Source organism: Vicugna pacos, chromosome 9, assembly GCF_048564905.1.
Source record: "Vicugna pacos chromosome 9, VicPac4, whole genome shotgun sequence".
Classification (NCBI taxonomy): Eukaryota; Metazoa; Chordata; class Mammalia; order Artiodactyla; family Camelidae; genus Vicugna; species Vicugna pacos.
Window position 1 is genome coordinate 53,870,746 of NC_132995.1, and position 14,973 is coordinate 53,885,718.

The window sequence follows — 14,973 nt, forward strand, 5'->3', positions numbered from 1 at the left end:
TATCCTTCCTGATATAAATGGATTTTTTGATCGGTCTCTAATTGATGATCATTAAATTGGCTCCAATATTTATTATTACAAATAAATACTGCTGCAGGGATCAGCTGTCACTTGTTTGTTTCTCTATGGATTCCTGAAAATGGAATTTCCAGATCAAAATATGTGTTCATTTCTAATTTTGCTAATTCCCTGCCTAATTACCCTGAAAATAAGATGTAGTAGGTCATATTCCAATGTTTTATAAGAATGTTCTTTTCTCTACCATTTTGCCAAAGGTGGGTAGTACTTACCTACTATTTCCTTGAACTTATTTTTGCCATCATTTTTATATTCACCACAGAGAGAACACGTTCCGTACATGACACAAAACTCTGAAAAACATCATTAATATGGTTACATACATATTTATATTCAAGATACAAACAACGAACTTTAAATACACACACAAGTACATATGGCAAAGGAATTATTTTGTATTTAGGATATATTTTTATCAAAGTTATGTATACCTGTAAATTTGTTTAGAAAAACAGCGGTTCTGTGATGTACTCCCACAAATTTTCATCATACATAACCAGTTATTTAGTTATGTTCTTATGTCTGAGTAAATATTTCTGATCTTTGATTTTCAATCATAGTTTGATGGGTCAATTATTATATTAACTATTTAAGCTCTATTCACAGTTCAGCCACACAGGATATAAATAGCAGGAACAAAAGACCAGTGTCTTCAGGGACACTTTCAAATGGATAAATCAGAAGTTTAATTAATCTTTTGTCACCCCTCCTCTATTTTCATATTCCAGAGAAGTACCAAATTTGATTGGTTCAGCTTGGGTCAAGTGCCCTCTCCTTGAGCGAATGAGGGCAGGGCACCTTCACGAACAGTACCAGGAAAACATAATCCAAAGAGGGAACAGAATTCCCAGAAAGAAAATGCTTGGGTGCTGGGTAGGCAACAACAAGGACACACAAAAGACTGTATCAGTCAGTGATGGGTATATGTAGTAGAGGAGGATGCAGGGTTAGGGAGAAAAATTGTTGAGAGATGTGGCTCTTGGATATGCCTGTATAGGCTGAAGCTACAGACACCTATTGGGGGCTGCAGAGGGGCTAGGAGCTGAGAATTTATTCTTCCCAACCTGAGGAGACTGGTGAGAGGGCTGTTTTGGTTACCAGGCAGAGACTGGGCCTGAGCTAGGTGGGAGAAGAAAGGAAGGCGAAGTTCATTCTTGAAGTAGAGGAAAGCCTGGAGCAGGCATCTTGATAGAGAGTGAGGCTACCATCACTACTGGCAGTTGCAGATAGTGGGCCAGATAAGGGTATTAAATCTATGTATAAATTTGCAGTTCCACTTAAAGAATAGCTTCTAGTAAAGGTTCCTTGTGGAGAGGAAGTAGAAGACCTGATGGGAAGCAGGGTTCAAAAAGGAATGTCTGTGGTGCTATGGAGAAAGCCTGTTGATTAATCCTGACTGGTTCCTTGCCCAGACTCCTAGCCAACCCCCCAGAGCCCTTGCCCTGTAAGTGCACAGTCTCCTCAGCCACAGCGTCTCAAGCCAGGAGTAGTCCCTCGGGATCTTCATGGTCTGGGGTTCCCAGGCTCTCTCCAGCCCTTGCCCAGAAGGCAGTTGCCTTGCAAAGGGGAGAGATGGGGGAAAAGGCTACGTGCCAGTCACTCTAAGGAATTCAACAAAGTCCTGACTTGGTTCCCAAGAACTTGCAAGTGTATTTACCTTCCTACCCTGACCCTCCCAGATAATGAAAAGAAGCTGCAAAGACAAATACCAGGCAACCAGATTCGGATCTTCTAGGTAGAGCCAAAATAGTCCTAGGATTATTAAAAGATTCAAACTGCCAGGAGAACGCTCGAGTGAGGAGCCTTGGTCTCCAGAAGTGGCTATCCGGCTCCTTACCTTCCAGACCCTCTGTTCTCCTTTCTGTTTCTTTTCTCCTTACTCATCATTTCCTCCGTTTCTCTCCTTCTTCCGTCCCTCAGCTATCTTCCACAGACCCACCCCCTTTCTTTTCACTCTCCGAAATTGTACTTTACAGCCTTTTGGGAACTGAATGTTCCAAAACTAAGATTTGGTGGTGAACATTTTCACTAGACAGGAGGTCCTTCAGAACTCCCGACCAAATTTTTCTACTGAGCAGAAGAGAGGACCCTCTTTCCATCCGGTCCCGTCCTGGGCGTCCTCAGTGGAGGACAGACGGGGTAGGACGAAGGGGAGCCCTCGGTCGGGACTCGGAGAGGCTCGGGCTCGTGTCACCTTCGCCTCCGGAGGAGCCGGGCCGGCGGCCATGGTCCGGCACCCGGGATCTCCACAGCCGCTGGCACCCGCGGCCCGGGCTCCTCTTTCTGGCTGAGCTTGAGACGAAAGGACCAGATTTCCTTAGCCCAACAGAGGCTTTTGTGTCCTGTGAGACTTAGGAGGGAGAAATTCTGAATAAAATCAGACAAACTGAAATAGGATCAATTAAAATTCGGAATAAAATGGGACATCTGAGTGAAACACAGGACTTCCGACACAACATTGTAAAATGACTATAACACAATAAAAAAATGTTAAAAAACAAAAACAAAAACAAAAACAAAACCACAGGACTTTCAATTCAGATTTGGAAACGTCATCCAGCCAGAAAGTAAGACGCAATCACCTTGGCTGATTGGGGACTTCACAGCCCCTCACACCGACCATTAACTCACAGGGACAGAGGTGCGGTGTGAAGCCCCTCGGAGTGCAGGTGTCGGTGGGCGCAGCCTGTGCCCTTTACTCACGAGACTCAGGGTGACCCGATGAGGCTGGGGAACTGTCTCGGTCTCTAAGCCCTTGGCGGACGAGCCGGGGCCTCGGATGTCGGGATAGGGGCCGAGCCGCCCGGATCCAGCGGGGACACCCCGGGTTCGGTCCCCCTACCTGCCTGCCATGTCCCTCTGGATCCCGTCTACCCCAGAACGGGTTTCCAGAACCCAGACACACGAGGAGTCAGCGGAGTGTGAAGTACAAAGTCAAGGCAAAGGCCTGGAGGCGCCGGCAGGAGCGAGAGGAACTCGGGCATGGGGAGCTCAAAGTCTTTTTAAGTAGGACCGAGACCATCCGATCCTGAGAGCAGCACAAAGTGGGAGGCGGGAGCGGGACAGCACGTCCACTCCGCGCGTATCTGAGGCGCGAGTTCGCTTGCCGGCAGCTACGGTGGTGGGGCTGCGAATAAAAGACGGCTGGGCGCGGTCTAAAGGGAAAGCTGCAAGGAGACTCGAACTCGGATCACCCGGATTCAGAGTCCAGAGTGCTCACCATTACACCACGGAAACGCAGGCCAGCCCGCCGCTCCCCTGGAGAGCCAGGCGGCCATCAGCCCCGCGGGAGCCGAACCCGCCTCCTGCCCGGCGCTCGCTTCCTCCGCGACGCCAGGAGGCGCCTCACTCGCTTTCCGTCGGCGCGATCCCGCAGGTTTCTACCTCGTGGATGAGACGACGTCCGCTCGGGGATGATCCACAGGCAGGGCTTTTAAACCTTGCCCGAAATCCACCTGCTGTGCCGGGATTACCTCAGGTTTCTGCTCTGAGGTAAAATTCCCGCCAGGAAAGAAAAGATGCAAAAAGCGTTCCTTACCTTTTGTGTTCAGCTGTCCTTTTCCCCCCGCCCTGGGAGCTCTGCGACCCTCAGAGCAGCCCTCGGGTCTCCCTGGGTCTGCCCCGCCGTTGGACCGGAGGTGGAAACGGTAGAAGCCCGGCCGGCTTCCATCGGGGGCCTCATTCCTCGGCTGGGAGTCGTGTTCGGAGCCTAAAGACCCCTAGGCGGAGCCCCGCCAGAGCCTGGCCTCGTCTGCCCCGTGGGGGATGGTCGGGGGTAAGGAGGTGACAGCGTTTCTTCTGGCCTCTTTCCCCTCTCCCTTCTTTCTCCTCTTCGCTTTCCGGGTCCCTCCTTCCTGGCCTCTCGCGTCCCCGAGACTACAGGCGACGCTCGGTCTCGGGTGGGGAGCTCCGTGTACTGCTCGACTGGCTTCTACACGTTTCCATGCTCCTGACGTTTCAGGGCTTCAGCAGCCAGTGTGAGAGCTTCCAAGAGCGGCCCCTTTGGAAAGCCTTTCCCAGCCTCCCTTTGTGGGGAGGGTGCAACGCGCCATGTGAGCGCAGGGAAGGTGGTACATGGGGGACGTCTGCCCGAGAGGCGGGGTCGTCAGCTGAGGGGGCTCCAGGGTGGCGGGGACCTGGCGGCCAAGGCCATGGGGTCCCGCGATGGGGCGTCGTGTGCCGCTTCCTGGTGTCAGGCCCCGAGCGTGCCCCCGTGAAGAGCCAGCCCGTGTGCCCAGAGCCAGCGGGTCTGAATGGGCTTCCAGCCGAGGAGGGAGGGGTTGGGGAGCACGTTCGCTCCGCGTGGCAACAGCGTAAGATTTTATAATCCTGCTCTGAGCACAACAGGAGCCTACGACTGCTAACTGGAAGACCTGTGCTTCAAGCCCAGCACGGAACGTTCTAGTCTTACTTCCACTCATTCTCCTGCTTCTCAGAGTCCCAATTTACCAAGCCTCCCTCCTGAGCTGCTTTTATGCTTCAGGCAGCGACCTGTAGCTCTCAGTTCTTGTCCTCACTAGCTTTGCTCTGTGGGCGCAGGGCGTGCAGCTGTGGAAGCTCAGTCGTCCTGGGTATTGACGGAGCTCGGCCCAGCGCGATGGATTCTCGCCATCGGGGTCTCACCAGATGCCTCTGGTCTCTCTGCACCTTCTGGAGCAACCAACCACACCTTGACCTACCTGATGGGACCTGTGGATTCCACAGGACCTGCCATGCTGATGGAGGCTGAAGAAAGGGCGTGGATATCAACTTCTCAGACTCCAGGTTGGTGCATCTCCACAGTCAGTCATAACCAGCCATCACAGGGTGCCACCAACACTTTGATTTCAGGGTGTTGTGTGCTTACCGTTTTAAAACATTGAACAACATTGCTTTTTTATTTTTTTAATTTTTAAATTAAAGTGTACTCAGTTTACAGCGTTGTGTCAATTTCTGGTGTACGGCGTACTTTTTCAGTTATATATATATATATATTACTGTTTCGATTCATTTTGCATTACCACAAGATATTGAATGTAGTTCTCTGTGCTGTATAGAAGAAGAAGGTTGCTGCTTATCTACTTTATATGTAGTAGTGAGCATCCTCACATCTTCAATTCCCAATGAACCCCTTCTCATCCCCTTTCCCCCACTGGTGACCATAAGTTGGTTTTCTATGTCTGTGAATCTGTTTCTGACTTATAAATAAGTCCTTTTGTGGTTTTGTTTTGTTTTTTTAGATTCCACATGTAAGTGATAGCATATGGTATTTTTTTTTTCTGTTTCTAGCTTACTTCACTTTAAATGACAGTGTCCTGGTCCATTTGTGTTGCTCCAAATGACATTATTTTATTCTTCCTTACGGCTGAGTTGTATTCCATTGTATATACACACCACGACTTCTTTATCCAGTCATCTGTCAATGAACATTTAGTTTTCTCCAATGACACTGCTTTTTATACAGGTTTAGGTGTACACATACATGAAGCAGATATTACAGAGTCCTCTCGTATGCTCTGTTCTCCCTCACACAATTTCTTCTATTATTAATATCTTGCAGTCGTTTGCGACAAGGGCAGATGGATACCATGATCAAAGTGGAAGGCAGTTTTCCCAAAGTGAGGCTTATGCACTGCACCTCGAATGTGCTGACACTTACCATTTCCCCGAAACTGGCAATCGTGAATACACAAATTGTAGTATCGGGGAACTGTGTTTGAACTCTTTACTGCCATTTATGGTGAATAAGAGACCATTTATTCTCTTTAATAGTTGGGGTAAAGTCTTGGAAGGCACTTTTGGGACACATTTTCCCCAGAGGGCAAAGCTTCCTGCTCCCCTTCTAAGTTGCTTTGGGGAAAAAATGCTGCATTTCCTTCAGGTGACAGACTGTGAATTAACAACCTTCCAGGTGAATGAAGATTAAGGTCTTAATCCGCAAAATAGGAACACTTTATTTCAGACTAGTTCCACTCCCCATTTTCTGTTGGAAAGAGAGAGTTGGTCATCTTACTCCTTTACTGCAGAAACACCACTTGAGATCTTGAACTCAGGGAGACCTATGTGGACAGGTGACTGCCTCTCCGAGCCCAGGGAAGACAGATGTTTCTGATAGTCTACCTAGCTTTCCCCAGTTTTACTTTTGTCTTTTATATCGGACATGCAATAACCCCAACTCACAAGCAGTAGTATCTAGCACGGTGTCCAGGGCGTAGCAAGTCAGGCACCAGAACATTTTCTACCAACTAGGGGAGAAAGATTTTGTGAGTGGAGTATTTTCCGGGGTCTCTATTGGAACGATACAGTGAGGTTCCCGAAAGAGAGTCTGGGAATCTTTGCCCATCCTTCAGTGACTGGTTTCCAGCATAGGGACCTGAAACATCTGGTGTCTCTTCCTCGCTCCCACAGGAACATAAGTCAGCCTTGGACCAGTGTTTCCCTAGAGACACCCCATGAAAGTGCACACGTTCCCTTTCGCCTGTCTGTGGTCATGATCATCCTTCCGTGAGGGACCTTTTGGGGATTACAAGTAACCAAGGCTTACACGCTTTTAAAGGGGCCTTTCCGCTCACAGAGAACTGGTTTTTAGCGCAGACCTCAAAGGAACATCCCCTCAGTCTTTGGGCAGCGGCCTGTGGGACTTCTGCATCCCCTAATATAGACTCAGACAGTTTTGTCCTTGGAAATGGTAGGGTGCTTTTAAAATGCAAACTTTAAGAGTTTCCCTTAGTTTCGCCCTGGTTGTGGCTGTGTTCTTTATCGTGTAAAAGCCATTTCAGAATCTTGAGAGACATTTTCCAGCTTGGAGTTTTAAAAGGGGTGCCATGTGAATACAGAGTAAGGGAAGTTGGATTTACTTTCCTGAGAGAAAGAACAAAAGAAAATGACGACAACACACTGGGTGAGACACAGGAAACAAGCATTTTCAAGAGAATGAGCGTGAGGCAACAAAGGTTAGTGAGTGATCCCTGAGAAATGGAAAACAAACAAGTGAGCCCTGCAATTGCTCCAGTTTGCCACCTGGAGAGAGTTTCCAGGCAAGGTGAGAGAGGAGACGGACAAGAAGCCCCATGGATTTCACTGAGTGGAGGACAGTGAGCTGAGACTCTTGGTTCCTTCTCATCATCTCCCTTTCCCCACGTTGAGCCTTTTGGAGTTTGGTGTTCTCACCTGCTGATAACCCACAGTGTCCTGGGAAGAGTCAGGTTTAAGCCCTCTTCAGAAAGGAATGTGCCGCTCAATGTGAATCTCCCCAGTAGAATTAACACCATGCTTTACCCGCAGGGACTCCATAAATGCTGATAAATGATTAGGTACATAAATGGACGCCTCAACTGAGGTGACACTACGGGCCAAACTGATTTCTTCTTATGTTGGAAATAAACAATCTCCAAGAAAGACTATTAAACTCAGACAAGATTATTCTAAGACCTGAGTAATCTGGCAAAAGAAGGCTACCTTATAATTTTGTCCAGGCACAGACAAACCAAGGTCACTGTGCAACCGATAAAATCCCAAACTTCCTCTTCTCTTAAGGCAATGTTTTTCACATCTGTACTTCAGTCATAGACCTGCCTGTGCTGAGTCACAGTATTCAATATGGAACAAACCCTCCTTCCTCCCATCCTCCTTCGTATCTTCCAGCCAAAGCCCAAGTCTGATACGAGACTCCTTCTGATACCCTTTTCCTTAGATCATATTGTGTCTAACTGGCTACAAAGAACTAAAAACCCATATTGTTTAATGAGAAGTGTGTTCCTAGAGTTTGGCTTAAGTGAATTCACACGAGCTTTCCAGAAATGAGCATCTGCAAAGGGAGCCTCAGAAAGAAAGGTTATGTTGTGTGTCAGATAGCTAGGCTTAGAACTCCAGAACTTGCTGTTATCCTTAAGAAAAAAAAAAAACAAAACAAAGATCCTTTCTATCAAACCCTTTAATAAGTGACCTTAGGAGGTCAGACAGGATTGTCCCATGTGTTATTGAAGAGAGAGATTGAGGATAAGGTTCAGGGAGAAGGTTATTAAGGGAGACTGGTCAGCACAAACTTAGCTTAAAGAGACCTGGGATCTGGCAAAACAGAGAAACAAACAACGTTGTTGACCTTGAACCAGCAGCCAGTGCAGTAAGAGGTGAATGAGCTCAGAGATCACTCAGGGAAAGAGAGAGTCACCTTCTAACTTGCATCCTTCCCATGGAGTTGGAGCCTGAAAAAAAGAGGGATGTTCCCAAGAGATGGGTCACCATAACATAGCTGGGATTGGCTGGGTTGGTGGTTTCACAAGGGTGACAATGACCATAACCTCCAAGTGATCCACGAAGCATTCATGACGTAGTGATGGAAGGATAGAGCGGATTACTTTTCAACTCCAGGGCCCCAGGTTCATCACAACCCTGTTCACACTGAGGGATGATACTTCTGTGTGAGGACACTCAAAAGTACATTCTGTCCAGTCAAAACTAGTTGTCCAAATTCATCCTAAACTGAGGTGATTGATAATGAATTCATTACTCGGTTGACGTTCCTAGAGTCCTCGTGCAGTATTTGAGGTGCTATGAAAAATAACTTTCTATATCATTTATGAAGTAAGTACCAGCTTATTAAAAACCTTCAAAGTCTGACCCACAGCTTGCTCAGTGAGGAAAGCCAGGATTCAGGCTGATGAGTTATTTTGTAGTTATTTGTACAATGGGAAGCATTTCATCACTAAGACTGTATCCAGAGAGCGTATGTTCTTTATAAAACTGTTAGCATGGATAGAAAAATCAGGATTCTGTAGGAAAAAATGTGAGATAACTTATGGAGGAGAAAGAGTGCTGCTCAACTCCACTGGCCCACAGAGACACAGGAATCTCTTCATGCACTTAAACAAGCTGTAGGCCCGTGCCTGCCCCTGACATTGTGTAATAATACGGAGACCTTTAATTTACAGGATAAAGTGAATGAAGATGATGACAATGACCACAGCTTATCAGGAAAATCTAGCTTTGGGCTTTGGGAGTTGCAAATGGATTTGTATACAAGAGCAGTATGTGATTTTGGAAGACAACTTAGCAACATATTTGATTAAAATGGCCATTGAATATTTAGTCCATGTGCTGCCAATCACTTGATAGAGTGACTAGCCTACTTTGACTCTCGCCAACACTGACAATTTGAGAAAGGTCAAGGACTGACAGAAGAGCACATCCCCGCAGGAGTGGAGATACTTGTGACTTCAAGTAAGCCAAGTACCTTTTGTGAGCCTTTGGGTTCATCATTGTAGAGTGAGGAAATTTGGCACATTTTGTTTTTTCCCCCACAGAATTTGCGGCCCCACAGACAGCAGAAAATCGATTTCTTTCAAGCCTCTTCTGCGTCTCACACACCAATGGCATTAAGCAGTGTGGTTGGAGGATGACTTGGGGTCGGGAGAAGGTAAGCTTTCCTAAGTGGCTGATGCAGTCTTCCGTCTTTAACCTTGACACAAATGCTCCGGGGCACTTGGTCACACCCATTTCACCCTCAAGTCAGGTTAGTGCAGCAGCTAAACTGAAGGGACTGATGCTTCTGAGTGTCTCCTAAATCTCAGGGTCACCCGACCCAGGTGCTGAGAAAGTGAGGACTTCCTTTAGAACATCACTTTCCCCTGCCTGCCTGTCTTTCTCTTCTCAAGCTAATCTTCTATGTCCCTGAGCACAAGGGCACACAAACGCTGAGGATCATCAGCCTTCCCTGACCCATGACCTTGAACTTACCATGTTTTATTTTTCAGATCTAGACCAGGGCAATGGCACGTGTAAAACTCAAAGAGATCTGTCAAAGCAAGTTGCACGAACACTGCTTTGGATCCCTTTCTGTTCGATATGTGGGTGAAGTGGATGAATATAGAAGAGCAGCGTCATGCTGACAAGTCTTTCCAAATAGATGGTCTCTATTCAATGACATAAGCAGAAATTGCTTTTATCATTTAGACAGCTTGGAGACAGATTTTGTGGGACTACAACGCAATTCATATGTGAGAAGTATAAAATGTAGTGTTTAGTGACATTGCAAAAAACAGCAAATAGAGCAATCCACACCTAGAGGAGGAGTTTAGAAGACTGGCACGTCAAACCTGACGTACGTTTATGGAGCCAAGAAGTTGTCCAAGTGAGATGAGGATCTGAGCTAACAAGGGATGCAGTGAACAGAATATTGAGTCAGGACGGAAAACACTGTTTAAATGAATTATTCATTCACATGATACAATATTCTGCTCTTTGTCCTACAGTTTTTGTGATTTACACAAAACTGGCAAAGACCCAGAGGACAATGTCGTGTCATTCTACAAGTCTGCCATCTTTCACGGTGAAAAAGCCTTAAAATGTGTGAGCACTTAATGAGAAAGTGGTGTGACTTTATGACAGCCTTTAAGAAAATAAGACTTTCAAGGAAACACTTTATCTCTTGATATTTTTATAGACACAGGAGACAACACGAGAACTATGCTTGGATGACTTTTGGGAAGAGATAGGTTGGTGGTATCAGCACAAGTGTAGAAAGCGATCAAGAGTGGCTGGAGAAGGAGTGTCCCCATAGGTGGCGACGTTCATGAGACCCCAAGCGGCGTGGCCTAGGCAACTGGAAGGCAGGGGCCCCCAGGATTCCATGCCCCTCCCCCACCGTCCAGTTCTGTTATTGCAACTGCAGGCGGTTACCTGGCACGCCAGGGCCCGCTCCATCACTCCTGTTAGAGTCTGCGCAGCAGGCAGTGCCTGGGGCCCTGAGCTCTGTGCTCTTGAACGTCGTTTGTGTGGTTCGAGACCCTCAAGTGTTGTGAGCTGGTGATCCAGTTGTTGCCAACAGTAAGTTAAGTACTCCCGTTGTTGTCATGCCTCAATCCTGATTAAATTTATGTGGCTTCACTTGTTTTTAATCCATCATATGCTGCGTTTCTTCTCCCCAGCCCCCAGCTCTACATCCTCTACCTCACGTCACCATGGCAGAATGTCTTGGCCCTTTATGTGGTCCGAGGGCAGAAGTTACACTGTTGGAGATCAACCAGGAGCTGCACTTAGAGCTGACCAAACAGAAGCAGGACTTCCGAGATCTCACCCAGAAATTCCTTGTATGCCAAGCTACTACCTACTACCTGGCCAACCAGCTGCAGAAATACAGTAAGTCCTAAGGGTCATGGTCAGCAACGTGGGGAATGATCACTTTCTTCCCTCTCAGAAACGGAAACTCTCCAGACTTTCCCTTGCACCCCTTTGTCAGCATAAATGTCATTCTGAGCACAAGGCAGGAAAGGTAGAAGTAGCTATTTGACCCTCATTTCCCTGAGGATGGGAAAGCTGCGGCACAAAGAGTTGAGCAAATGTTCCAGGTGTGTAGTGAGCTGTAGTGTGCGACTAGAGTTCAAATCCCAGTTCTTGATGCCTCGTGAGATCTCTCTACAACAAGCTAAACTCTGTCCATTGGAATCTTTGCTGAGGTGTATCTGGTCTTGCATCACTGTCGCCTAAACGTCTGGGACTAATGACTGCCCTCAGCAAGCTTCCCTGAGGTCACCGTGGCAAAGCACTGTGCCAGTTACACTGAGGTCATGTGGTGACAGCACACACTGGGGGAAGCAGTGATAGCACCTGCTTTGAAGGAGCTAAAGGATGAGCCAAGTCCTCGTGGAAACCGTGGTCTCGATGAGTGATACCATTCAGACAGGGGCTCCCTGGTGAGAGGGAAGCTGAGTTTCCTGGGTGGAGGGCCTCCTTCCAGAATCCCAGGAGGTCATGTGACACCCTGTGTTGAGAGTCCGGATGTTTTCTGGAGAAATCTGACAATCTGCATCACCCAGTTTGTCTCTTGCTGTGCTGGTGAAACTTTGGTGATGTGGGTCAGCAGGAAATCCAGGCGACCTTGAAGGCTGGATCATGAGACATGTGGCCAAAATGAGAATGAGGGTAAGTGGGGGAGAACCCCATCCCTAGTAAAACCCACAGCAGTATGTGGGGCAGGCCCTTCCTAGTGCAGAGAAGATCAGAGACTCTCGGCCAGGCTTCCTGGGCTCATAATCCATGCTGCATTTCTTTCTGTGCCTCAGTTACCCTCTCTGTCCATCCAGTGTTGCTGCATGTTTGAGATGCAAACAATAGTAAATTCTTGTAAAACTCTTACAACAGTGCAGGCAGATTGTAAAGACACTTCCTAGCATTGCAACTTGGACTAACACAGATTATCCTAGTATTTTGGCTCATGTCTTTCACGTCCTTATAGTTTTATGCAACATATTTCACACAAGTGTATCCAGAAGAATTTTCTTTACCCTTTGAGGTACTTCTTCATTACTGAAATCCCAGCACAAGGGAACCATGAGTCCATTAGTCCTAGGGTCCATCCCAACCACACAGGAAGCCACCACTTCATGCCCGTGCTCGGTGTTTCACCTCTGAGGTTGCAAGTCTTGGTAGAGTGGCCCGTGATGCAGGGTCAGTCTCAGGAGATGTGAATTCTGACCTTTGCTAATGCCACTTTGTCTTCTTTACTTCCTTTCTGTGCCTTGGAGTTTCTCGTTCCTCAGCTCTGAAATGGGGACTAATGGAATGCCATGCAGTCGGGAGGCTGAGGAATGAGACGTGGAAATCCCTGCCTAGAGCCTTGTAGCAGGGTTACCTCTGACCTTGGGCTGGACCCTGCCTCCTCCCTGGAGGGCAGTGAGCACAGCAGGGTGTGCAGCTTTCCCCTGAGGCAGCGTCTCTGTTTCCTCAGAGTGTGAAGAGTGCAAGGACATCATTGAATCCGTGCTGGGGGAGAAGCTGCAGTTTCGGGTGGTGACGTTGGCAGAGAAGCTGGCAGAGAAGCTGGCAGAGAAGCCAGTGCTAGCTGATGAGAGGTTCAGGTAAGGAGGGCTCTGTGCAGGGGGGCTGGTGGGAAGTGTAGGCCTGTCCGAAGTGGGGCCGCGAGCGACTTTGGGCCAGGGGAGTGCAGAAATGGACATCACAGTACATGAAATTCACCAGATTCAAATCCAGTGAACAAGTCAGTGGCCTTTGGAACCTTCACCACGTTGTGCAACCAGTACCTCACTGACCTCTGAATCACAGTCCCCTCCTGAATCACTACACCTTGTCATCCTTCCTTGACTCTCTCATTCTCCTGTGCTTTCCACTTGTCACCAGCTGGACGTGTCCACACCATGTATGACTTTGTGACACTCACTGCCCAACATACCCTACATGGATCTTTACATGCAAAGGGGCATGGCTCCGTGAGACACTGAACAGACAGCTTCATGAAGCAGGCTTAGGAAGACATTAGGGTTTGTTGCCAGAAGAAGAAGATGACTGGGACGTAACGGAATCTTAGAAGAGTATCCCTGATACAGAGGAAGCCTTTGTTATACCATTTGTCTCCTCTTTCCACAGGACATTCCCCCCATATGTGCCAGAATTCTGCTCTGATGGCTCCTCGGGGATGTTCTCACAGAATTGCCTTTGAAACCTCTGACCACGTATCATCCAACTGTGCATTTTAACACCGTCTCTTCTATCTCTTCTTAGGGAATACGATACCCTAATTCGCTCTCAGGCACGAGAGCTGACCGAGTTACGGAGGAAATTACGGGACGGGAGAGAAGACTCTGTCCTGCTCATCCAGCAGCTGAAGGACATCCTCACCCACGATGACCTGGACAACAACCAGGGACAGGGCTTCCAAGAGCAGCTGACCAAGGGACGCAGGCTGGCAGAGCGCCTTGCCCGCAAGCTCAGCCCAGGTAACGTGGCCACAGGCTCTGATAGCGCTGAGCCTCTCAGGCAAAGCTTCCTGGCTCATAAGAGACTCCTCACCTCGACTAGGAGTGTGCTGTTTCCATGTTTCATTTTGGGGAGCATGACAGGACCAGGACTGGCTGAGTGGGAGGACAGAGGAGAAATGCACAAGATAGAGGTCACAGTGTTTCAACGACCTGCTTCCCCCTGATGGACGGTGGCCTTTGGGGCAAGAGAGCATCCCCCGGGGTTAAAGCCCGGGAAGGAGGATGTGACAGGGGGTAGCTTGTGGGAGTGGAAAGTGCCCTGCGCTATGCATCAAAGTTCCCAGACTCCAGCCTGAGTGTTGCCTTTACTGACTGTGAGCGAGTGATTGATTTTCCCTATTTCAGTGTCTAGTTCCTCTTCTGTACAATGGATCAAACGGTCTGTTGATGGTGCTGCAGTGATTAATCTGGGAATCTTCATGAATCAGTTCAGAAAAAGAGAAGCCCTTCACTGTGTAGGGTTGGATTGGGCACTGAACGTTGCTGAAGTTGTGTTGGGAAATTTGTCTCAGTGCGCAATTTCCATAGAGAGAATTTCCACTGAGAACACTCAGAGAGCATGTGAAGTTCCCAGGATCCGTGCACGTGGAGGCATGTGGGACAGGGTCGTTTTCCTCTTCTTTCACAAAGCAGAGGATCTCTATGAGAGCCGTGAAAGGGTGTACAGCCTGTGTCTAGGGAGAACTTTTTGGCCGGATAGATGAATGTGTTGTAGAGGTTGAGATGGGAGGTGGACACTTGTACAGTGGTATAGGGAACAAAGACCATTTAAATGTCGACCCCATGTCAGGTAGAGGGGACGGGATTGTCATCCAGCTGTTTGGTGTCACACTGAACGATGGATCAGACATCTGGACCAGGCCAATTATTTAAAGACATTGCATTGGAACCTGAGCACAGCAGTGACTCATACAAAAATATTTATGTTCCCATGGCCATATATAGCCATTCTGATTGCAGTCTGTGAATTGGGGAAAAGCTGACTGGATATTTGTGAATTTGTTCGCAGAAGTTGATGAAGATGAGGAATATAAACTGGAAGAAGAAACACTCACCCCCAGGTAACCATGAAGTCTTAGGAACCGGTAATGGGTAGGTGAGCTACGGAGAGGGTAGAAGAAAGATGAAGACGTGAGGGCAAGAC

At 47.8% G+C, this 14,973-nt stretch overlaps 1 protein-coding gene across 1 annotated transcript in view; it reads left to right on the plus strand.

Moving 5' to 3' along the window:
• Nucleotides 1–3,384: 3,384 nt before the first annotated feature.
• Nucleotides 3,385–14,973, plus strand: part of LOC140698214 (NBPF family member NBPF4-like) — a 29,973-nt gene continuing 18,384 nt past the window's right edge. Inside the window, exons 1-8 of the mRNA XM_072967864.1 lie at nucleotides 3,385–3,570; nucleotides 4,618–4,842; nucleotides 8,988–9,276; nucleotides 9,360–9,472; nucleotides 10,983–11,193; nucleotides 12,782–12,911; nucleotides 13,573–13,787; nucleotides 14,839–14,890. Of these exons, the coding sequence (XP_072823965.1) occupies nucleotides 9,452–9,472; nucleotides 10,983–11,193; nucleotides 12,782–12,911; nucleotides 13,573–13,787; nucleotides 14,839–14,890 (629 nt within the window). The 5' untranslated portion in view covers nucleotides 3,385–3,570; nucleotides 4,618–4,842; nucleotides 8,988–9,276; nucleotides 9,360–9,451. The remainder of the gene's footprint in view (nucleotides 3,571–4,617; nucleotides 4,843–8,987; nucleotides 9,277–9,359; nucleotides 9,473–10,982; nucleotides 11,194–12,781; nucleotides 12,912–13,572; nucleotides 13,788–14,838; nucleotides 14,891–14,973) is intronic.